The 22,449-nt window shown below is 48.0% G+C and overlaps 7 protein-coding genes across 7 annotated transcripts; 5 read left to right on the forward strand and 2 right to left on the reverse strand.

Moving 5' to 3' along the window:
- Positions 1–464: 464 nt before the first annotated feature.
- K441DRAFT_658420 (uncharacterized protein) lies at positions 465–4,205 on the forward strand. The gene is made up of 9 exons (XM_067648348.1): positions 465–1,424; positions 1,476–1,569; positions 1,620–2,031; positions 2,089–2,212; positions 2,268–2,374; positions 2,422–2,558; positions 2,635–3,040; positions 3,245–3,410; positions 3,586–4,205. Exons 1-9 carry the CDS (start codon positions 710–712, stop codon positions 3,789–3,791), a joined length of 2,367 nt encoding a protein of 788 aa, XP_067505209.1. The 5' UTR covers positions 465–709; the 3' UTR covers positions 3,792–4,205.
- On the reverse strand, positions 4,125–5,067 carry K441DRAFT_658421 (mitochondrial cytochrome c oxidase subunit VIa; the record flags this gene model as incomplete). The annotated part of the gene is made up of 3 exons (XM_067648349.1): positions 4,125–4,462; positions 4,672–4,696; positions 4,888–5,067. Coding segments are annotated over 3 exons (512 nt in total), but the record flags the coding sequence as incomplete, so codon positions are not given.
- Positions 5,068–5,420: 353 nt separating this feature from the next.
- On the forward strand, positions 5,421–7,866 carry K441DRAFT_686539 (DNase I-like protein; the record flags this gene model as incomplete). The annotated part of the gene is made up of 4 exons (XM_067652002.1): positions 5,421–5,640; positions 5,747–6,456; positions 6,512–7,464; positions 7,770–7,866. 4 exons carry the CDS (start codon positions 5,421–5,423, stop codon positions 7,864–7,866), a joined length of 1,980 nt encoding a protein of 659 aa, XP_067505211.1.
- A 155-nt stretch (positions 7,867–8,021) lies between these two features.
- K441DRAFT_72340 (uncharacterized protein) lies at positions 8,022–8,767 on the reverse strand. The gene has a single exon (XM_067654089.1). The coding sequence runs from the start codon at positions 8,522–8,524 to the stop codon at positions 8,120–8,122; it is 405 nt and encodes a 134-aa protein (XP_067505212.1). The 5' UTR covers positions 8,525–8,767; the 3' UTR covers positions 8,022–8,119.
- A 426-nt stretch (positions 8,768–9,193) lies between these two features.
- On the forward strand, positions 9,194–10,188 carry K441DRAFT_555485 (uncharacterized protein; the record flags this gene model as incomplete). Its single annotated transcript, XM_067643281.1, has 3 exons — positions 9,194–9,316; positions 9,479–9,623; positions 9,671–10,188. Coding segments are annotated over 3 exons (786 nt in total), but the record flags the coding sequence as incomplete, so codon positions are not given.
- Positions 10,189–14,915: 4,727 nt separating this feature from the next.
- On the forward strand, positions 14,916–16,317 carry K441DRAFT_751160 (uncharacterized protein; the record flags this gene model as incomplete). Its single annotated transcript, XM_067654427.1, has 2 exons — positions 14,916–15,123; positions 15,179–16,317. 2 exons carry the CDS (start codon positions 14,916–14,918, stop codon positions 16,315–16,317), a joined length of 1,347 nt encoding a protein of 448 aa, XP_067505325.1.
- A 995-nt stretch (positions 16,318–17,312) lies between these two features.
- K441DRAFT_634502 (uncharacterized protein) lies at positions 17,313–20,893 on the forward strand. Its single transcript, XM_067646407.1, has 2 exons — positions 17,313–17,866; positions 17,927–20,893. The coding sequence occupies exons 1-2, from the start codon at positions 17,397–17,399 to the stop codon at positions 20,652–20,654; spliced, it is 3,198 nt and encodes a 1,065-aa protein (XP_067505214.1). The 5' UTR covers positions 17,313–17,396; the 3' UTR covers positions 20,655–20,893.
- The last annotated feature ends 1,556 nt before the right edge of the window (positions 20,894–22,449 follow it).

The following is a 22,449-nucleotide window of genomic DNA, read 5'->3' on the forward strand; positions in this document are numbered from 1 at the left end:
TAAAGCCCTATTTTAGGGCTATAAAATAAGCTATTATTTATAAAATATAGAGCGTTATTAGTAGGGTTATAGGGGGTGCTTTGCAATGGCTTAAGGCTCTCCGCTAACTTATCCGGCCCCTCCATTCCTAGAAATAAGTACCCCCTATAACTCTACTAAAACGGCCTTAAATTATATAAATAAAGGCTTATTTTATAGCCCTAGAATAGAGCTATAAAATAGGCCTCTATTTATAAAATATAGAGTTATATTGGTGGGGCTATAGGTAGTATATTATTTGGATATTATCTGGATATTATCCGATATCCGGGCTATCCTCGGATAGGATTATTATCCGCCTAACTGGATAGGATAATTTGTCCTCGCCAAGTCTGCCAATTATTATTTTGCCAGTGCACGGACCACCATATGGTAGAACGCTACCAGGGGAAGGGATAGAGCTGCACTGCGTATTTGGCTGTGAAGATCTTCAACATCTCATACCAAATTGATATCGTGGCAATAACCAAAACAGATCGCCAGCTCGAACCCAGTCCATACGCGCGCACAGGCCATGGGTCAGCCGGGCCTTGGCATCAACTTGATCTGATAAGTCACCCACCACCCGTGGGAAGGCGTTTCTTGATACAGTCAGAGTCACTCGCTCAGTGGATAACAGCTTGTCCATGTCCGCTAAACTCTCTTGCTGGCCGTATTGGTCGCTCTAAATATGTCGAGGTACTTGACGCCCCAGAAAATCAGTCTTCTGGTGCTTGTCAACCTCTACTGCAACTCGGGCGTCCCTAGCTCAGCCACAATACCTATCCTCTCTTTCATTGTTTCTCATCTCATTCCACCCTCTCCTTCGAACCCACGTGAACGCATCTCCAATGGTACTCAGGATGTTATCTTCTCCATCAATGCGTTTGAAAATGTCCTCCTGGCACATATATCGAGCATTCCTGGTAGAACCCTGCTGGACTTATTTCTGAAGGAAATGTGGTTGATCAATTCTTTTGATGCTCTCCACACCTTCTTCGACAGCCTAGGCGAACTGCTTGTAAGGACCCGAGAGGACGCTATAAGAGAAGCTGAGGCAAATATCGTTCATTCGCCAGATCGGATTTTCCTTTCTCGTATATCGCCCCTTGGAACTTTTGTGCGACGAGCTCAACTGGAATTCACTCGTCTGCAGTTCCATGATGCGGTCAAACTGTGGTCTGCTTTTGTCAAATATAGGGTACCCGCAGCTCCGTGGACGAGGCGCACTGCGGGAGTTGCGGGATCCAGCATTGACATCAATGTCACAGACCTCGGGCTGAACCCCGGAGATGAGTTATTTGAGGCAGTTTATGGACATTTGGATGATCCGAATGAAGCAGAAGAGATGATTAGCACTGATTACATTGATCGCATGCTAGATTTTCAGATAGATCGCCTACAACGTATGAAATTTACCATTCACCGCCGGTGATCTTCTTGCTAATGTTCTAAAGGACTCGGCTGCCGGCTACCAGACGACATGAAACTGCAGCTTCGCAACATGGTTGGACCATCTGGTACAGTCTTGAGGCAATCTCACCTATTGAAGTGCGTAGGCATATCTGATATATGTAAGATACCTACTAACCTGCATCTAGATTTTTCGATGCATGGAGAGCAGGCGATTACACATCCGCATTTGATAACCTTCATCGTTACTACGACTACGCCATGCAGACGAGAGATAAGATTCATTATCAGTACGCTCTCCTCCATATGGCGATACTGCAGGCGGACTTTGGATGTTTTAGTGAAGCAATTGCGGCCATCAACGAAACTATCGCAACCGCAAGGGAGAATCAAGACATGAGCTGCTTGAACTTCAGTCTGAGCTGGCTCAATCACATGAGTAAAGCGTATCCGAAACAGATGAAAGGAGCAGGTTATATGGGAATGCTTGGTTCCGAAAGAGATGGCCTAACATTTTTGAAGGCAAAGGCAAAGGAGAGTAAGATGTATAGCCTTCTGAGTTCTACACTGCTGAATGAAGCAAAACTTGGTCTGTCAAATGTAAGGGGCTCTTTTACTACTGCAGATTAGGTTCGGCTATACTAATGATGGACATAGGGCGAGAGTGTTCCCCGTATATTCGAACATATATTCCAGGCTTCCCATCTAAATGTGCGGGAGAATATTCTCAGCAACTATGGAGGCCAGATGCTTATGCAGTCAACTGTTTTCTCAAGATTAGGTATGAGATCATATACGAGTTTCTCATACCTGAGGCGCTAATAGTCTTTGAATAGGCATAACGCATTTGTCAACTGCTTATTGCGAACTTCTCCTCCATTGCTACAACAGCAATTCGCCAATCGAAGAGAACATCAGAGCGATCTGCCGCTTAGCTTTCACGGTATATCACTCCTTGATTTATTGTAGCTACCATCCTAACGCACGTAGACGGCGCAGTCAGGCCGATATGACGAGGCTCTTTCCATGCTCGAGTCTATCCAACTGGAGGTCCACCGAACTTTAAAATTCCACCAGTATATCGTCAGCTATACTGGCCTCATCAAGTTGAAGAGAGCTTTACGACGGTACGTTCACGACATGGCCATATTCCCTCTCTTAGCCCCTCACTCCCTATTGGTTCAACAGCTAAAAAAGACTTAGGGGCGACTTCCTCGCTTGCACCCATCTCTTCTCCCAGCTGAAATCCGGTGCACCCATAGACCCTGAAATCTCATTCCTGCTCTCTCACTCTCGCATCGCTTACCTCACTATGTCCGGTAACTTCTCTAAAGCTTTCAACTTGATTGAGGACATAGGTGCCGAGCTTAAGGATGAAAGTGCGGACATATACCAACGCATCTCCATGCTCATTGCTAAAGCAACGCTGTTCGCTAAGGTTGGGAAGCCGGAGAAAGGGTTCAGCGTTGCGGTTAGGGCGGCTAGTACAGCGTATCGAGCGCGGCTGATGCCGACTCTTTGGGAGGCAATTGGTGTCGTGGCAAATATCTTGAATGCAGTAGGGGAGAGTAAAGCTGCCGGAAGGTTATTGGATGCTGTTATACCTCAGGTATGTACTGACACTTCGGTCTTATTCCTTGGGTCATCATTCTACCCATTCAGCATGATTCATGAAGCAGACCTCCGTCCCTGAGTTGCGCTGCGATTAAATGGATACAGCAATACTGACACCTCCTCATTATCCCTCTCTTTCATCCTTCAACGCTCTACCGCATACCTCGTATCCGCTAGTTTCTAACTCCTCCCTCCATAGGCCCTTGAGAGCAACGATACTGCCCTCTACGCCCAACTCTACTCCTTCCAAGCAGACGCCTATATGGGCATGGCAGGTCAAGAAGACGATAACACCTCTACCGGTGTCCGACAGCGTGCGGCCAAAGTTAGTAAGGCCGAGATATACATTGATAGAGCCAGAGGATGTACGTTTCTCCTTCTCCAGTCTCTACCTAGTCCGCCCCTTTTCCACTACCGTTCTTTGCGGATCAATTAGCGTTAAGTCGCTTTCTATTCATGTCCTCGAGAGGAGAATCCGGTCCCTCTACCCCCTGCCTCCACAACGTGGAGCAGTGAATCCTATTCTAACTTGATATACAGGTTATAGTCGTATTGAAGATATAAACGGCGAGTGCGAGATGCTGGCGAAGAAAGCGCTGATAGCGAGGTTAAGAGGTGACGAGAAGCTGGCTGAGGATTGGGCTGAAAATTACTTGAAGACGTATCAAAGTGCGAAGGAAAGGATGGGGGACGGCGATGTGGATCTGGAAGGATGGATCGAGTTCGCGCCGGCTCCGAACGTCTGAGGCAAGGTTGAAAATTTGAACGGGCGGCTATGCAATGGAAGATGAGGGCGTAGCGGGTGGACCACTTCTGAACGGAGACACCATCATAGAGCAAATGGATGAGATGAGAGTAAAGTAACCCATTTAAGAATCTGCACCGAAACACAGCACAGTATTCAATCACTTTAAGAGGCAAGGAAGCATAAAGTGCAGAGCGCACAACAGAATTGACGACTTAATGGAATTTTTATGTCACAGAACACATGCTACCTTCAGCTAATACTTTGTACAATGCCGCTCCCACTTCACTTCCTGTCGGCGTCCGGCTCCAGTTCTATCTTTGCGAAAACTCAATGAAAGGCCAAGATAAGGCGAGGCGAGCTTGTTACTCGTCTTTCTTGTGGTAGTTGACTTTGTCGTTCCAGAACAGCGTCTGCAGCATATTAGTTTCCAAGCACACGCGTCTCCGCCAAACTTCAGCCATTCCATCACTCGATGAAATATGAGATGTGATAAAGGGAACTAAACTCACCTTGTCACCGTCACCGAACCAGAAGTTCTTCGCTCGGATGTTCTGATAGGAGTACTCGGGCTGCTCGGAGCGTGGCGGTTCGTGGGCCTTGTGCTCCCAGTGCTCGTTCCAGAGCTTGTAGGCGTTGGCGCCTGAGATGATGAGGGCCGGGACTACGGCACTATTCGCACTTTGATTAGCTCACTGTTCGATTTTGCTCGATTCTCTACGAGGCTGCGCGTTGCGCTCCTCTATTCGACTTTGTGCTTTTTCGTTCTATTTCACTCCTTCATAGGAGAATCGGGCGAGTCTCACTGGCTTAGGCCCGTGAGTAGTAGGGCTCTGGAACCAAACCCGGGTAAATTGTCGAAGTGAGAAAGGTAGGCTTACTAGATTGACAGCTTGCGCCAGAGATCTGTCGGGGAATATAAACATCAGCATTGGTTCACTTTCCATTCCACAATTACTTCGTTCAAGCATCGTCAGGCTTCTACTCTAACAGTATTCGTTCTCCTTTATATCCATCTCTTCCTCCTCACTCGGAACTAAAGTCTTCACACCTCCAACAAACAAGATAGCGGGCCCAAGAATCGGCATTAAACTCACCACTTGTCTCAGTCGCATGTTGCTTGACAGCTAGCCTCTCCCTGTTGAATTCATTATCTGCGGCACCGGTGAGCCCGCTCGGCTCAGAGGAGTAGGGGCGTTTTCGGAAAGCAGTCCGGGCAGCGGGCGCGCGCGCCAAACGCTGCGTCGAGCGAACTAGGGCACGCTGCAAGAGCATAGTAGCTGGCAGAGCGGAGAGGGTGGCTTACGGAATCCAATTGAGTTGGAGAAGCTGGGTGTGGGCAAAGAGCAAGAATTTAGAAAGCTTGAGGTGACGTCGCGAAGAGGTTCGGCGTCAGGTGAGGTTCGTGCGGCATTTCCCGATGCGGGAGCAGAGACGGTCTTGGCGAACCTGAACTCCTGGCCATCTGACGTCGTGGCGACTTCGCGATTGATGGCGAGGTGAGTTAGACGCGCCTCACAGTGGCAGGTCCTTTTCTTTTCCATTTGTCTATGCGATCTCCACCGCTTCCTTCTCATCTAAACCCTCACCGGCGGATATGAAGCGTCACAAGACGTAAACCACCGCTATCATGGCTCTTCGCATTACGACATGGAACGTAAACGGCATCCGCAATCCCTTTGGCTACCAGCCATGGCGCGAGACGCGCACCTTCAATGGCATGTTTGACATCCTCGAGGCGGATATAGTGGTTATGCAAGAGCTTAAAATTCAACGGAAGGATCTGACGGACGATATGGTACTGGTGCCAGGATGGGATTGCTACTTCAGTTTGCCGAAGCATAAGAAAGGTGCCGAATAACACCTCCGTCCCTCCCCAGAATGCCGGCGCTAGCTTCAGCACTGGTGTCATTCATAGAGGTGCAATTGGAACAAACACTAATTGCCAAACCCCAGGCTACTCCGGCGTAGGAATTTATACCCGCCAATCCGTCTGCGCTCCCATTCATGCCGAAGAGGGCCTCCTAGGCGTTCTTTGTCCCCCAGACTCCTCCACACCCTACCGTGAGCTCCCAGACGATCAGTGCATAGGCGGCTATCCCACGCCAACGCAAATCGCCGACCTCGGCGTCGATCCAGCCGTCTTGGACGCCGAGGGTCGATGCGTCGTACTAGAGTTTCCGGCGTTCGTACTGTTTGGTGTATATAGTCCTGCCAATAGCAATGGTATGCGCGACGATTTCCGCTACGGCTTTGTCACAGCACTAGATACACGGATTAGAAATCTGGAGAGGATGGGGAAGAAGGTCATACTGACGGGTGATTTGAATGTCTCGAGGGAGGAGATTGATACTGCAAAAGCTGAAGAAAGTATGAGGAAAGAGGGAATTACTCGTGAAGAGTATTTCAGTGCCCCGAACAGGCGTCTCTTTAATCAGCTGCTTGAGGGTGGTAGAGTGTATGGTGAGAGAGATGAAGGAAGGGAGAAGCCGGTGTTATGGGATATTTGTAGAGGCTTCCATGAGGGCAGGAAGGGAATGTATACGCATTGGGAACAGAAAATCAATGCGCGGCCAGGCAATTACGGGTCGAGGATTGATTATGTGCTGTGTAGCATTGAGATGAAGAGCTGGATATCAGATTCTAATATCCAGGAAGGATTAATGGTGGGCAAACTGGAATTACACTTTTGTTCATTTTTGGGCTAACGCAGATTCCTAGGGATCGGATCACTGCCCAGTCTACGCAACCTTCAAACAGAAAGTCGAACTGCGTGGCGAGGAGGTCAATATATTTGATATCATGAACCCGCCAGGCATATTTAAAGATGGTAAGAGATTGCGAGAGTATTCCACTAAAGACCTTCCCGCCTTCTCAGGGAAGCTCCTCCCAGAGTTTGACAAGCGCAGAAGCATCAAGGACATGTTCACGCGCAAGCCTTCTCCAGCGACCAGTAAGAGCAGCATCGAGCTACTTACGTTACCGTCAACAATTGTAGACAGTGCTGGCAACACACCAGAGACGGACACGGCGAGCACATCTAATGCAGGTTCTGCATCTGCCAGCCAGAATCTAGCCCCGTCATCGACGGCTCGCTCCACTTCAAGTTCGACGGGATCACCTGAGAAGAAGCGTCGTTCGAATGACTCGCAGCCTACAAAACCTGCGAAACGAACGAAGGCATCCTCTAGCTCTTCCAACACAACTGCGACATTGAAAGGTCAACAATCCCTCAAAGGCTTCTTCAAACCCAAAGCTTCCACCTCCACATCAAGTAACATAGCATCTCTTGGTGCTCTCGAGGAATCTGCATCGAATGGCTCTCCTTTAGAACCTACATTTAATGAGCAGGTGTCTGAAACAGCGGGTCTGACGACAGCTAGCCCTGCTCCTAACACACCAAGATCCTCCCGCAATACCCGCCGCGAAACATCCGATACTCCAACTACTCCTAAGGCTAAACCGTCACCTTCTCCTCTACTTCGCAGTCCTTCCATGCGCTCAGAAGGAATTGATGCCGATTTCATTGATCCTATAGTCTCGAAAGAATCTTGGACGAAACTCTTCACGAAGAAACCAGCACCGCGTTGCGAGGGGCATGATGAGCCATGCATCACTCTCACTACCAAGAAGAACGGCGTCAACTGCGGGCGACAGTTCTGGATCTGTCCGAGGTGAGTGATATAATGATAATCAGTCCAATTTTCGCTAGCCCACAAAATGGCGGTTTGGAGAAATTCCTAGGCCATTCTTCTTTCATCTCAAATGCTTTTCATCTATTCCTAGTTTCATGGACCCAACACACCTTCACCCTTCATGTCTTCCCCACCGCTAGGCAACATTTTAAGTCCACCTTTCCTAGTCGGTCATCTGTCCGCTTTTTAATTCCCATGCGCCTATATTTCTAGTGCATCAATTTACCCTTTCCTACTACATGCTACACACATCCTTCTTTAACACTAACCTTTCACGTCAACAGACCCCTTGGACCCTCCGGCAACAAAGAAAGAGGAACACAGTGGCGCTGCTGCACTTTCATTTGGGCCAGCGATTGGAATGGAGGTGGTGGTTCTTAATCGTGATGACGACCCTGACTAACTTGTGTCGGCCGCTACTCTATCCGAGGCATTAAACGAGACGGTCTACAAAGTCCAATATGCTCCACAACCTAACGACTTCTTGCATTGATGTGGAACTTCACAATATTCTGGGCCAGCTAACAATGACATTTCTGGACTGTCCGAGGACGGCAGTCCAAAAAGCCTTTTTTTTGCCCTCAATCAAGGGTATCCATCTTATTTAGCCTCGTTATATCAAGGCCGTCGTCATTTAATGCTGTGAAAGTCCCGGTCTACGAACAAGTGCAGAGTAAAGTGCAAGAGAAAGCAGAACAAGAGGATAGGCTCGCATCATTTCTGAGAACTTAGGAACGCTCGACGAAATCGGGAGCCAAACATCGGAGCCAAACATCATCGGATCGAGGCGGCAATCGTGTTTCAGCCGCGCTACTAGCCGAACGGAATTATGGGTGACAAAACACAGGCCGACAATGAAAGAGCTTGGGCTTGTTGCAAGACTAAAGTGTTGTGGATATACATTCAACACTAAGTCTTTCATTTGTGTCAGTGGGTTTGGTATGGAATACAGAGATTTGGAGCATCTCAGTGCAGTGGAAAAGAGGCTAAGTGATAATCTCATACTTAAAACAATTATAATCCAATCCTTCTTCCTCATGCACAATGCTCTGAAATGTTTTGTAGAGTCCTTATTACACCGCTGTTTGTTTTCGCTTCAATGTGTGGTGCAACTAAGATCTTCCACCCTTGATTCTTGCGCGATAACTGGCCTCGCTCTTGGCGCTGAGGCCTCAATAGGTAAGACCGATTTCGTGAACCATAGCGGAAGTCAGTCCTATATGTGCCCATATCTCCTCAGTATACTCTAGCGAATGATTCAATTCCTCCCCATACCTTCAAGTTGGCTATTTGCATTAGCCCTCTTTGACACATAAGACCCAACCCTATTTTCATTCATGATTTGGTGGCGTGGCTTCCGTCGATAGTTCGATTCTTCCCCTTTTCTAGTGCCAATCTACAGCGCCGAAGTAGCTCCGCCGAATATTCCCGGTGCTATGCTCGCCAACTGGCAACTGGCTGATGCCCTGGGTACGCCTTGACTTCTTTCTGGAACTAAGCGTCGCCTACTGAGACCCAACAAGGATGTTCCCCGACCCCACAGCTAATATAATCATAATTAGCTATGTCAAGGACATTAGCAAGAGCTGGCAAATCCCTACGAGTACTGTCCTCATCCCTACAATACCTCTGCTGGTCTTGATCTACCTCATGCCTGGTAGGCTTTTGGCTCTCTCCATGTCCGCAACGGACACAGCTAATAAGAACAAAATCACCGAGGTTCCTGATGAAACACGGCTATTATAGAAAAGCTTTGGAGTCCTTCTGCATCATCCAACCCACACCGCTGTTGGCTGCCCGAGATCTTATGTATGCACACGCTCAGCTCGAGGTCGAGAGCCGTTTGATTGAGAAGCGGAAGACAAGTCCTCAAGCGGTCGAGGAACTCCCCGATCTTGGAGACAGGCTTTGGAGTAGCGATATCCAGCACGTTCAGGACGGCACAGTTTCAGTCGTTGACAAAGAGGCTGGAGCACGCGAGGTTGGACCCCAGGATAATCCACATACGTACCAGTTCGGCGTTAACGGGTATTGGAGACGGCTGAGCCAGCTTTTCTCAGAACCTCGGTGCACAAGAGCTCTCTTAAGCGCGGTTGTAGCGATGATCACGCAGCAGATGACGGGCGTGAACACGATCGGTAAGCGTCCCAAGCCCACGCTCAAGCACCCCATTTAACCCTCGCAGCGTTTCTTAGCACGACTGTCTACAAAAACTCTTTTGGCGCCGACATCAGTGCTGAAGTTATTGCAAGCGCTGGTTTGGCATTCGGGGCTGCAAACTACATCTTTGGCCTGCCAGCGTACTGGCCCTCGGAAAAATACGGACGCTCGATCATGTTACCGCCTGGGCCCCCCAATCCGGCCTGGCTGATGCCCGTCTTCGCTTTCTGCTTCAAGATTCCCGACGGTAGCCCCGCACGCACGCCACTTATCAGCATCTTCGCTATGATCTTCGTAATGGTGTACTCCCCGACCGGTGGCACGTCCCCTCCCTTGATTAGCGCGGAGGTCTTTCCGCTCGTGACGCGCGAGGTCGGCGTGGCGGTGAATTTGCTTGGGGCAGGAATCTTGGTGCCGGTGTTTCCTTGGCCGATGAATGCGATTGGAATCACAGGGGCATCGGCCGTCCCCGCGAGCCGATTCCAAGCCCCCCTATCCGTCACCCCGCATAGCCAATCCCCTTCCATTGCAGGCTGCTCTTAACCCCGTGGCCTTCATATCTACGAAGAAAATGAGGCTCTATACAAGCACCCTTGATCCAACTTTAATATAGTAGTGATCAGCACTAGGTGGACATCGGGCAACTAACCACACTGATCGCGGTCAAGCCCCAGTCCCATTATCAGACGCATTTCATACAATACGAATGGTCCTAAGTTGCTTCAGGAGTATTTTCTGCTCTCGGTGCCTCTATCATTTTCATATTTGATCTACTGGATATACCCTTAAAGTTCCTACCTCGCCTGAGCCCACGCTGTCTCAGGCCCGTTACCAGACGCATTTAGCTCTATGCAACATACATCAAATAGCACTAACAGCACTATTCCATTCTCTTCATATTTATATCAATTTGGGGTGTAATTTCCGAAGAACTGCCAAACCCCTTAGTTTCCGTCCTGGATGTATAAACCCCAAAAGATTCCATATCACGTGATTTACAATTCCTCAGAGCAGCCCCCAGATAGTGCCAATAATGCGGTTACATTCTTTCGGTCCTCTTCTACTACCTAGTCATAAAAGGGACGGAATATACCTGGTGGTGTGGATGGATTCAGTATGTGTCGACCTGGTGTCGATCACCACCACATCAGGGTTAGATATGGGTGCCTATGACTCACCCACCTCTTGTATATATCCCTTGATCCGTCAGCGCCCATCTGTTATCGATAAAGATTCACTATTATTATTGATTGGGTATTTTGTATTTACCTGTCCGATTGGCTTAAATCTTATCGATAAGAGAATGTCCAATTTTGACGGGTTAAGGGATAGTCTCTCTTCTCCCACAGATTCATCTACACACGAGTTCCTCATCTAAGTATTTTCTAGTCAACGGTATGGGATTGCCAGCCAAATGGATAGAGTCTTGAGACGGCAACTGAAGATAGCGGCAACGCTGCGTTTTAGCTCTATCAACACTTTCCCTCTCTCTATTCATAAAAAGGATCATATATATATACTGGCGTAGATGGATTCTGTGTTGCGTTGAAAGATCAATGGTCATGGTTTTTCGACTAGAAATATCAGATCAGGAACATCGTGTGTCGATTGATCTATGAAGAAAAAGAGACTCTATGCACTCCGCTGACATGGTTGTAGTATGGCAATAGTAGATTGACGCCACCGAGAATCCAGAGAAAAGAGTAACCATGGCACTCCGTTCTTCTAAACCATTCATACCTTCTGCCCGCAAAAATTTATTGCATTATGTCCAGGCGTTGTCGAATGGCATGGGTAGTGGCTGAACATCATCATTTTTCGCTCTAGAAAACCTATCCAGGGTTTCGCTCAGGATGAGCAACGAGAGTTACCATGATTAAGCTGGGAACGCTTATGCCAGTATGGCCAATGATATCTATCGTGAGAAAAGGAAATAGAAAATCTCAGTCAGACTTGGGCAGTAGATATCACAGCTGCAAAGGTGCGATCAAGTCTTTTTTTGAGAGTATGAGGAATTTCTATCTACGTACAAAAGCAAGCAATTGAATCCAATGTTTCAAGCACAGTCCAGAGAAAAGTTAGTAGGGAAAGCAACATCTAATCCATCTTATCCACGAACCAAGTCCCTCAATTGCTAATTGTCATTAAAAAAGTTAAAGAAACGATCAAAGTCGCTTTCAACGCTGCGGTCGAGGGAAGCCGCGTTAGTGAGTGCAGCAATCTCCTCAATAAGCAGGTCTCCACTAACAGCAGAAGGTGCCGTTCAGCCTGCGCTAAGACTCCATCCGAGTACTGAAGAGGTTGCATCAAACCTGCCTCTACCGATGATCAGGCTGGAATGCTGGCATGGACTGGTGGCACAGCGGATCTGCGCGAATGCAACGTCGTTGTTGAAGTCTATTATGCCGTTGTTATTACCAACTAATCCCATAAGCATCTCATTGTTGAGAGCATGGCGGTTCAAAGAGCTAATTTCAAGTGGTGTGATTTTAATAGATGGCAGGGTGGTTGAGGGCTCGAGCGCAGCTTGATCATTGTGACGATCTGTCATGGATTTCAAGCAGCTCACATAGTGGTACCCCGGAGAAATGGCGTATTGTACGTTCGATCTATCAACATATTTTTCGATGTCAAGGTGGTCAACTGTGCCTTCGAGAGGGTACTCGAAAAAGTTCGCTCGGGATCTCGTCTGGCACAGGAGCCTTCGCAGCACCATGAACAGCTTGGGTGATAATCTTATGCTAACTACGCTTCTTTTGTTCCGGCTTGCGAGGGTTATATTTATAATCTAGATGATCTTGCGCATGCTCAAGCTTGAGCTTCTTGGCTTTAACGCCCCAGACATCCTTGAAGGCTTTATTCCCATTTCGCCAATCGCTATTGCGAGCTGGCTATTCTCCTACAACGGATAGTCAGTCAGTGACTAAGTTCAATAGAATTTTCAAAAAGTGATTAAATTCACATAATTCTTCGTTAAGCATACCAGGATTCTCCACTCCGAGCTGTTTGTGTCTATGCCTATGGCACAAGATCCAGCGGCTACTAATCCGAAGTGCTAAAGTTTGTGGTGGCTTAAACGTAGTATCAGGAGCCGTACTATCACCATCATTGTTGCTCACCCCGTTGAAGTGAGGGCATAATAGCTTCCTCGATGCTTTTAGGGAACAAGTGGTATATATTAATATTTGTGTTTAAATAGATATTCACCCACAACCGGACCAAACGTGAGAAGCGCTCAGCAAGATGGTCAAGACCTTAATCACCGATGGCCTGAACTGTATTTCCGCGAATAAATAATCCTCCCGATGTCATAATCTAGTTAGCCGAGTGAATCCTGCCAGGGTCGCTTAAGGTGCATCTGACGTTCCTAAACAAGCAAAGATAGAAGGGGCGGCCATGTTAGTGGTGCGATAAGTCAGATTAGGGCAGAAAGTAATTGACTTTTGCAGAACTAAGTGAACGCAAATGGGAAGAAGAGTTATGGGTGAGGGATGTGAAAAGTGAGGTTGCTGTGAAGACCAATGACAATGTGCCCGCCTGTTGATTCATCTTTTGCCTGGTGATTTCGATCACAAGTTGATTTACCGCCTCCGTTTTTTGTATTTCACTCTCTGCTAATTCTTTTCAAATAATCTTGTCTCTCAAAATATACAAATTTTCTACGAGATGCCGGAAACAGATACTGGCCTCGAGCTAAATGCCCTCGCTAACCTCACAGCCGATCTCAAACTGAACCTTGCTATTTCTGAGGCTCTTGCAACTCATCCTGGTCGTGGCGTTATTGATGGTACGTTTGCTAACTAAAACTTAACGTTATAGCTAATGAGGTACGCGTCTAGACCGTAACATAGTGCAACGATCATGCCACTCGTTATTCCTAAACCATGTGCTCCAGAACTTGGAAAGGATCTTCTACTGTTACGGCCTAAACTTCAATAATACCGGCGAACAATATCATGCCATTCTTTTCCGTTGGTCTGGACTAGTAATAGCGGAATGTCGACGTCTCCGACAATTCCCCAAGCTCTTTCCTAAGGATAAAGGTTACGTTTCATTCTTTCAACCCGCTAGCAGGCTCATAGTCCAGATCATTCGAGCAATGGATATAGTGGAAGATTACAGAAATTCTTGGGTTATTGCACGCGAGCAAGAATACGAATCCTGGCGCCCTAGCTTTGAGCCTAACTTGATGCCATGGGAGCAGTTTCTTTCCAAAGGCATGCCAGGAGTGAAAGTACCTTTCTCATCTTGCTTATCTCCCGGCCAAGAGCAGTGGGATTTCTCAGTCTTCGGGTCTGCTAGAGATTCCTATCAACAATGCATCCCAGCGGGTGGCGTGGCAATTCTGCGGAGATGGATAGAGCACGCAAGAGAGCAGGTGGACTGGTTCACAGCTAGGGTATTTTACACCGTAAGTCACGATCTCTAATAGTACTAAAGGCGAGAAATTTAACGAAATTTCCTAACTCAACACTTCTAGTCCGGTAGTATTGAAGGGAAACAAGAGGCTGATGGATTTCTCCGAGAGTTTGATAGCAATGTAAGTGATTCTCGAAAGTTATTTGTACGATAGTTAATTGGAGAACCTCAACTAATTTTTAGCAGTGCCCTGACCTCGCGAGAAAGTTTGAAGGCGTCTCAATTGAAGATAATCATATAATTGGTCAAACTGTAATCAACGCCCAAATTTCTAATCAAATACTGGCTAATCTTTGAAGCTCTTTGCCCATTTCTCTGAGGAAAATGTACCTCAGAGTTATAAACTCCGCCAAGATCCAAAACTGAGCTTTGTGGAATTAGAAGAATTTGCGAGTAAGTTCAGAAGAGCAATTACAGGTTGGACATGGCTTATATTTAATTCCCTGTAGATCAGGTTATAGGAGTTGAGGACGTAGCTAGCGATCCAAACTTTGATGACTACTTTCAGATGGTAATAGTGGCGACTGAGATCTGAGGGTTCTGGCCTTCATACTTAGCTCTTTAGGATGGTATTCAAAGGCGAACTACGTAGATAATTAGTTACCTAACATGAAGTGGTTCTAAGTGAATGCCCAACGTCCCTTTCGATGTGAATCGAAATCGCTTTGTAAAATCTAGTGTCTTTGTTGCGGTCCAGCCACTTCTATCTTCAATCTCTCACCAACCCTCTTGTTCGTCAAAGCTCCGAAACACACTGAACAACACCAATCTTTCTTTGTTAATTCTTTGACACGCCGCATTTGTGCGTAGCCTTTCATCATCAAGAACCTTGAACCTCGAAGATTTCCTAGATGGCAGCTCCTACCGCAATTCAAATCCAGCACTTTCTAGTCACCCGCAATGGTCAGCAAATGCAAACACTTCTACAGTCTATCCAAGATCCAGAAGCACAGAGAGGGCTTACTGCTTTCATGCTACTCCATCCTCCACCTACTGAAGGCCGTACTACTGCTCCAGGGAAATTGAAAAAGGCCTTGAATTCCTATATGGCATTTAGAAGTGAGTTTTCAATTCATCATATACTGTGAAAGCTTTCTTTCGCTAATGAAAACAGGCTACTATTCATGCTGCCCGGAATTCCTTCTCTGGGTCATGAAGATACTATCAATGGCCATGGCTGTTCTATGGCCGGCAGACCCTTGGAAGCCTAAGTGGACCCTCATTGCTAAAGCATGGTCAGTCATTCGTGATGAGGTTGGCAAAGACAATGCGCCTTTGGATGTCTTCCTCTCCATCGTCTGCCCTCTCCTTGGCCTGCTCTCTCCGTCGGAATACATGGATAAGATGGGTTGGAGTGTTTCTGTTCTTGAGGATGGTCAACCGATCGTTCTTCGAAAGTTTATTCCTGAATTTGACATTGACTCTTTCACAACAACCTTGTCCGTCGAAGATCTTGTCAAACACTGCCGCAACATTGGTTACATCGCAAATGTTGCAGGAACTGCCGGCATTCCCTCAGGAATCAGTTCAACAGGTCAATCTTTAACCATGATCGCTCACCCCAGCGCAAATGCGGCACGTCTAGCCCAGCGTCGTGCTCGCTGTCAACGAAAACAACAACTCCACTCAGTCCAAGCTACTCAATCAGCTTCACCAGCTCAATCAGCCTCGCCAGCTCAGTCAAACTCAGCTGCTCTAGCAAGTCAGCAAATTCCGTCAACTCAACTAGCTCAAGAATCTCACCTAACTCACGTTGAGTATATGTCTCAGCCAAAAGATGCTGAAGCTCAGTACTTTGACTTTGATTCTTATTCCAAAGAGCCCTTTTCAGAGTTTGAGCTCAACGTCAGTGAACCGGTCATCGGAGGTCTCTCTGCACCATCCAATATCGATGCATCCTTGCTCACTCTTCCCCAAGATGATGAGGCAATGAGCGCTGGAAACACCGCTTGGGAATACGAAATCCTTCTTGCACTCAACCAGCACCAGGCGCCGGAGCAACCGCTGGTCTCCGACGAGGACGCTCTTCGCGATAATCCGCTAGCCGAGACCTCGATGATTCAAGCGAGTGAGGATGCTTGGGGCCTTGAGATGGGTGTTCCTTACCGCGACCTCTTCAATCCCAACAATGGGGAGTCGCTGGCCTGGAATCCTTATGAGGGCGATAAGTTTATTGCATGGGATATCAACGGTGCAAACTCATTCAGAGACTATGACATGTGGATGGAAGGTCGCGATGGCCGCAAGCAATAGGCGAGTTAGTTGTAAGACTTCTGGCGTTGGGTTAGTAACTGACTTTCTCTTCTCTCAGGTTCTCGAAGTCTTCTCGACAAACTTCTACGACAATGAACGGCCACTCAAATTAGACTATGGAAAATTTTCTTGCCTTCTGCTTTCTTTGTACATTCAATTACTTGCGAGAGACGAGAATTTGATAGTGACGTGAAATCATTTTGGACGGAACTGCCTATCTTGTATGTAGTCACAGATAGATGAATGGGAGTTCATCTTCTATATCTTGGGCCTAAACAACGCCCTCTCATGCTACAGGTGGTTTTCCTTGTTTCTGGTTGAAAACATCATCCTAACCTTGCTTCGTGGTGGCATGTAGACAATTTCACTAGATAATGTTCGGGGGGACCCTCCCTAATGCGGAGGGTGCACTAGCGCCAAAATATCGGAGTTATTTGGGGTCACTGGCATACGAGGGCGCAAAAACAGGGTAATACATCGGATCAGATAAGTCATCATTGTCTGTTGTTCCGGATCGGGAAAAGCCCTCCTCGGCAACACTCTTAACCCCTGCTCATATCCCCCTTGCTGTTCCGCCCTTGCTGTTCCTTGACACCTTTTCAGGTCTCTACTGCAATTGCTTTGGATGCAATACCGCCATGCCTGCTAGAAGAGCTAGTTGTTAAGTTTCATATATCTTTTGTCTTATCCCTAGTCGTATCATACTGCTGGAAGGCTTCTGGAAGGGAGGGCAGGCTAACTAATCTACTTGATGTCATACATGGCTCTACCGGCTCGATCGTGCAAAAGCGATTTCATGATACTGAAGATAGGCTCCTAGTAATAGGTGTTTAGGATAGGATCGAAACAAATTGCCACTATTTTCAATGTGTCATTTGAACTTCCAAATCCGCTGTGGTGACGCTCGAACATTATCGCAGTCTGTGATAAGCTCGACGCTCGCTAAGCTGAGATGTGGCAGCTCCAGCCTTGTCTGTTCAAAACACCCAGAACGTCGCACCGCCACATCCCAGCTTCGCGCAAATGCAGATGCTAATGCGGGCGGCTGATTGTAAACTTAATACTCCCCTTCTACAGCGATGGTAACAGTCTCCGCCTTCGTCTTCATCTACGTCTTAGGTGGCCTTACCTTCGTTCCACTCCTCCTCGCCGCGATCCTATGCCATGCCTACTTGACCTTTCCTGCGTGGGACTCGCAAGTATCTACCGATGCCTCGAGTAAAGGTGCAACTCAAGGACATGCTGCTAGCGGTGACACCTTCAAATCCGAGCTAGACAGTCTTCCAGATGAACTCAAACCCCGCTCCCATGAGCCGGACGTTGCAGCTGGATACTTTGCGGTATGCCGAGAGTATGTACCTGGAGGTGTAAATGGGAAACCACCGGAAAGGACCACACCTGCCGGGGCGGTGGTAGCAGCAGAGAGCCCGAGTGTTTATCAGAGCATGTATAGAAGCATATTCGATCGTAACAAACTGCAAACACCGACACTGGATGGTGGGAATGGGAAGGCCAAGAAGGCGCGAAACGTGTTCTTTGTCGTTCTCAGGTTCGTGGGACCGCCCCAGGGAACACCGCGCTACCTACAATGAGACTAATTATTGTGTAGGCACGGCCATCTTATGCTATATGACGACGTCGAGCAACTCGAAGTCCGACATGTAATCGCACTCGCCCACTACGATGTAGATATTTATGCCGGAGGGGAAAATATACCAGAGGGAGAATTATGGATAAAACGGAACTGCATTAGATTGACGAGGAAGAGGTTATTTGGGGACATCGGACCCTCTGATCCAAAGCCTTTCTTCATTTTCTCTGAGAACTGCTTCGAGAAAGAGGATTTCTACCATGCGCTATTGCAAAACCAAGAACGCCAGCCGGGTTCTCCAGGAAGCCCGCCTACACCCTTACATTTTGAGACTGCTCATCTCGTTAAACTAGTTCAGCAGCTTCATGCTTCCGAGGAAAATCTCCAGACCCGCTGGATCAATGCATTAGTGGGAAGGCTGTTTCTCGGATTGTATAAAACATCCGATGTTGAAGACTTCATCCGAATGAAAATTACGAAGAAGATTGCTCGTGTCCCGAAACCTGCATTTATTAATAGCATAAAGCTGCAGAAGATTGATATGGGAGATTGTGCACCCTTCATAACAAACCCAAAGTTAAAAGAGTTGACTGTGGACGGAGACTTAACGATCGAAGCCGATGTTAAGTACAAAGGCAACTTCCGACTCGAGATCGCAGCTGTTGCTCGTATTGAGCTTGGACGCTTCAAAGCTCGTGAGGTCAATCTGATCCTAGCTGGAATTCTGAAAAAACTTGGAGGCCATATCCTGATTCGAATCAAGCCACCTCCAAGCAACCGGCTGTGGATATCCTTTGAGACAGTGCCCAAGATGGACATGTCGATTGAACCCATAGTAAGTTCCCGCCAGATCACATACGGCGTGATTCTCCGAGCGATCGAAAGTAGAATCAGGGAGGTTCTAGCTGAAACACTTGTCTTACCGAACTGGGATGACATACCATTCCATGATACAATGTTACAGCGTTTCAGAGGCGGCATATGGGCAGACGATGTCAAAGTCGGGCCGATCCCGGATCGTCAAACCGAAGCTGCCGAACACGGCCTTGTTGATCAAGTCGACAAGGATTCAGAGTCAGACGAATCCGAGCCTCTGCCTGCACCGAATTTGAGTATAAAGGACAAGATGATGAGCATGCCCAGTCTCGTTGACACGCCTCCAACCGGACTGACCCCGCGAAAGGCTGCGAAGTCAACAATTTCTCTAGATGGCAATGGTGAGAGGGTAGCAACTTCGTCTGGGGCTGAAGTGAGGCCCTCATCAAAACCAAAAGCGATCAGGTCTGGCTCTTTTGCAAGCGCCGCCACTCCAATAGTGAACATGGACCCAGCGACCGTCGAGGCTTTGCGAATCCAAGCACGAAAGGGCCATCAAGATGCTGCGAGTGCGATGAAGGTCATTTCTTCACGCTCTCAACCGACATCTCCAGCTGAATCTCCAGTCGGCTCTCCTTCCCAACCTAGTCTGATAGCGCGGGCAGTTAAAAAGGATAGCCTTTCTTCAATGGCCTCTTCTCAAGCTTCTAAAGAAGATTCCCAAACACTCCCCGACTCAGCTTCCTCCATATTCCTCCCTTCCTCATCCCCAAGCAGGCAGTCAACGATGGCTAGCCTAGCAAGCAACCCGGATACTGCTTCTACTACTAGCAGCACTCAAACTAAGCCAAGACATACGCCTTCCCTCTCCGCGGCTAAAAACGCTCTTGCGTCCCCAGAGAAACGGCAATCGATAGCAGCAGCTGCCAAAATGTGGTTTGCGAACAGGCAACACGGCTTATCCTCCGCTTCGCCCTCTCAGAGTCCTTTCTCTGTTCACCAATCCTCCGTCTTCTCTACCTCTAAAGATAATCTTGCACCGACCACTGCTACCGCATCCACATCCCAACCCTCTCTTCTTGATCAATCTCCACAGGATACGGAAACTCTCGCCTCTCTCGGTTCCCCTGCGTACCCAATTGGCCGTGGTCAGCCTTTACCACCACCGGGTACGCCGCTACCTCTCCCACCTAAGCCGGAAAAGCGGACTGCTAGCTGGAGCACGGCTGGCGCATCTGCACTGGCGAGCCTGGCGAAAAGGAAACCCGTTCCGCCGCCCAGACAAGCTACTGCTGCTGTATCTTCCACACAAACGCCGGTACATCCTGCGTCACCACCACCACCTAAGGAGCCTCTAGCACATCAAGAGAACAAACTTGTAGAAACACCGCAGCCCCTGCAGCGCAAACTCTCTTCTACTCACTCTGTTCCCCTGCCCCCTCTGCCGCCGCGTAGAAAGCGCCTGTCCAACGCTGAGACAGGGACACAAGGTTTGGGGGCAGACGAGGGCTTACTGGTTGTAGAGGCACCGGTAGCGGATATTAGTGCACCACCTAGTCCGATGGAAGAGCGGAATTTCGAAGAGCAGACGAAAAACGGTAGTAATGAAGGGGATGAAGAGCACATTGACGATGAAATTGAACAAGGTGACACTGGCGTGTTCCAGGCAATGGATATGGATGATTATGACGATAGGTCTGGGACGAACGAAGTTGAATCTGATATCCGAATGGGAGCAGCGCATGAGATGGATGATCGGAAACATGGCATATCCGGGCAAGCAGACTCTGCGCACGAATATAAAGAGCAGAAGAGCGGCAGTACTCAATACGACAAAGAATTATACGAGAGATCGCAGAGGGAGCTCGTCGATGAAAAAATCAGCGACAGGGATAGTTTGAAAATGTTGGAGGAGTTGGCAGGACGGTGATCAATCACGATTTTTGCCCAACTCTTCCTCAATATCTCATCGTTTCTTGTGTTGCTTCACAGGAGTATTGTGGTGTTAATGCATATTTCTGCGAAAGAGCGGATGGGCGGGATGCTGTAGACTTGCTAGGCGTTTTGTAGACTTGTCGTGGGCATAGGCACATGCATGAAATGAGCAAGGGTCTGGTAAAGGAAATCTTGTGGCATCTATATCTGAAATATTAACACCTTCATCGCATCCACTTTCAGCCATGAATGCTAAATATACACTGCAAAGAAGTTTTCGACTCCCTTTCCTATAAAAATACACTTGCCCCCTCCTCCAAAACTCATTCACCACGCGAAAACATATAACCCGACAGCAAAAAATTTAGCTCCCAGCTCTCGGACTTATCATCTAATGGATTCAGCATCTATCTCCTCCCGAACGTAATGCCTTAGACCCAGCCCCGAGACATCAAAAGCCATGCCTCTGCATCAACCCGACTGTGTAGAAAGTCAACACACCTCACCTCCCGCATAGAGCTTCATAATGGCTGACTACATGGAAAGTAGCGGCCAAGGACACTAAACCCTAGATAAGCTATCGGATTTGCTGATGAACAGGAGGAGAAAAGCACTGAAAAGCGCCAGTCCAAGCCGAAAGAGGAATTGGACTGTCCAGACAGGAGAAAAGAGTAGATTTGCGCTGAGGCGCACGGACTTTGACATGCTATCGATCAGCCACATCGCTAGGCAGCATGTGCGTAATGGTTGACTGAGCGCAGGGGCTGAATCGGGAAGAGGCGGACTTGCCGCTTCTTTGAGCACGCAGGTTTACAAGGCAACCCCAGCTGTAGTCTCTGAATCTCCTATTCCTCTTGTCCTTTCTCAGTATCTCCAGGCATGTCCTCCTCAGCTCCTCCCTCTCCCTTCCCTGCGGCGCGCGATGGAAGGATCGCTTTAACGGACGAGGATAAATTTGGCTGGACACAAACACGCCCCAGCACATCTGGGGGCAATATCTGGAGTAGGGGGCACGGGCACAACAAGCGTTGGATGGGAACTTGAAGAAAGCTGGGGGATACCTTTGGACAAGGACGGTCGAGGAAATTTACGATAGTCATTCTCGAAATGCACACACGCAATGTAGGATTAAAAACCAGTAGCGGTACAATCGCATTCTTGTATTCCGCAGTCTAGATTCTACCTTCCACCTTGAGGGAATAAGAGATGATTTTAAAGAGACGAGGAAGCTCATGGAAGGTAAGACGAGAGAGATATAGAGAGTAACACGGTGGGGGTAGCAGAGCGAACTCCTCTCTCCCCAAAATAGATCTCCTCTCTCGCTCTTTTAGCTCGCGATACCACCACTAATGCGCACCCATCGCCTTCTGCCACCCAACACTGCCATTTGCGCATCGTTGTTAGTTCAGCACGGGCGTAGTATTCACCATTCGCTCCATCCATTAATTGATAAGCCCAACCCAGTTCCTTCCCACTTGAGCAGCTAATACAGCTCTTCGCCAACCCCATCACGAGCCAAAAGCACGCCATGAGACCGAAAACGCGTACTCCGTAGGGCCAATGCAGGGGCAGGCCAGGAAATAATAACCGGAAAGACGGGGAATTTATTCAACGTAGCAGAGAAGATGGACAAGGCGGAACAAGAACACGCAGGACGACCGCTATACCAAATAAGACCCTCGGTTGGAAGAGGATATTAAAAGAAGCAAAGCAACGCACATAACAACTAAAGATTCTCAACTCTAAGTAACGTCGGGCACCCTGAGGTCGAATAGTCTTTGTGATGTGAT

Source organism: Cenococcum geophilum (genome assembly GCF_001692895.1).
Source record: "Cenococcum geophilum 1.58 unplaced genomic scaffold K441scaffold_16, whole genome shotgun sequence".
NCBI lineage: Eukaryota > Fungi > Ascomycota > Dothideomycetes > Gloniales > Gloniaceae > Cenococcum > Cenococcum geophilum.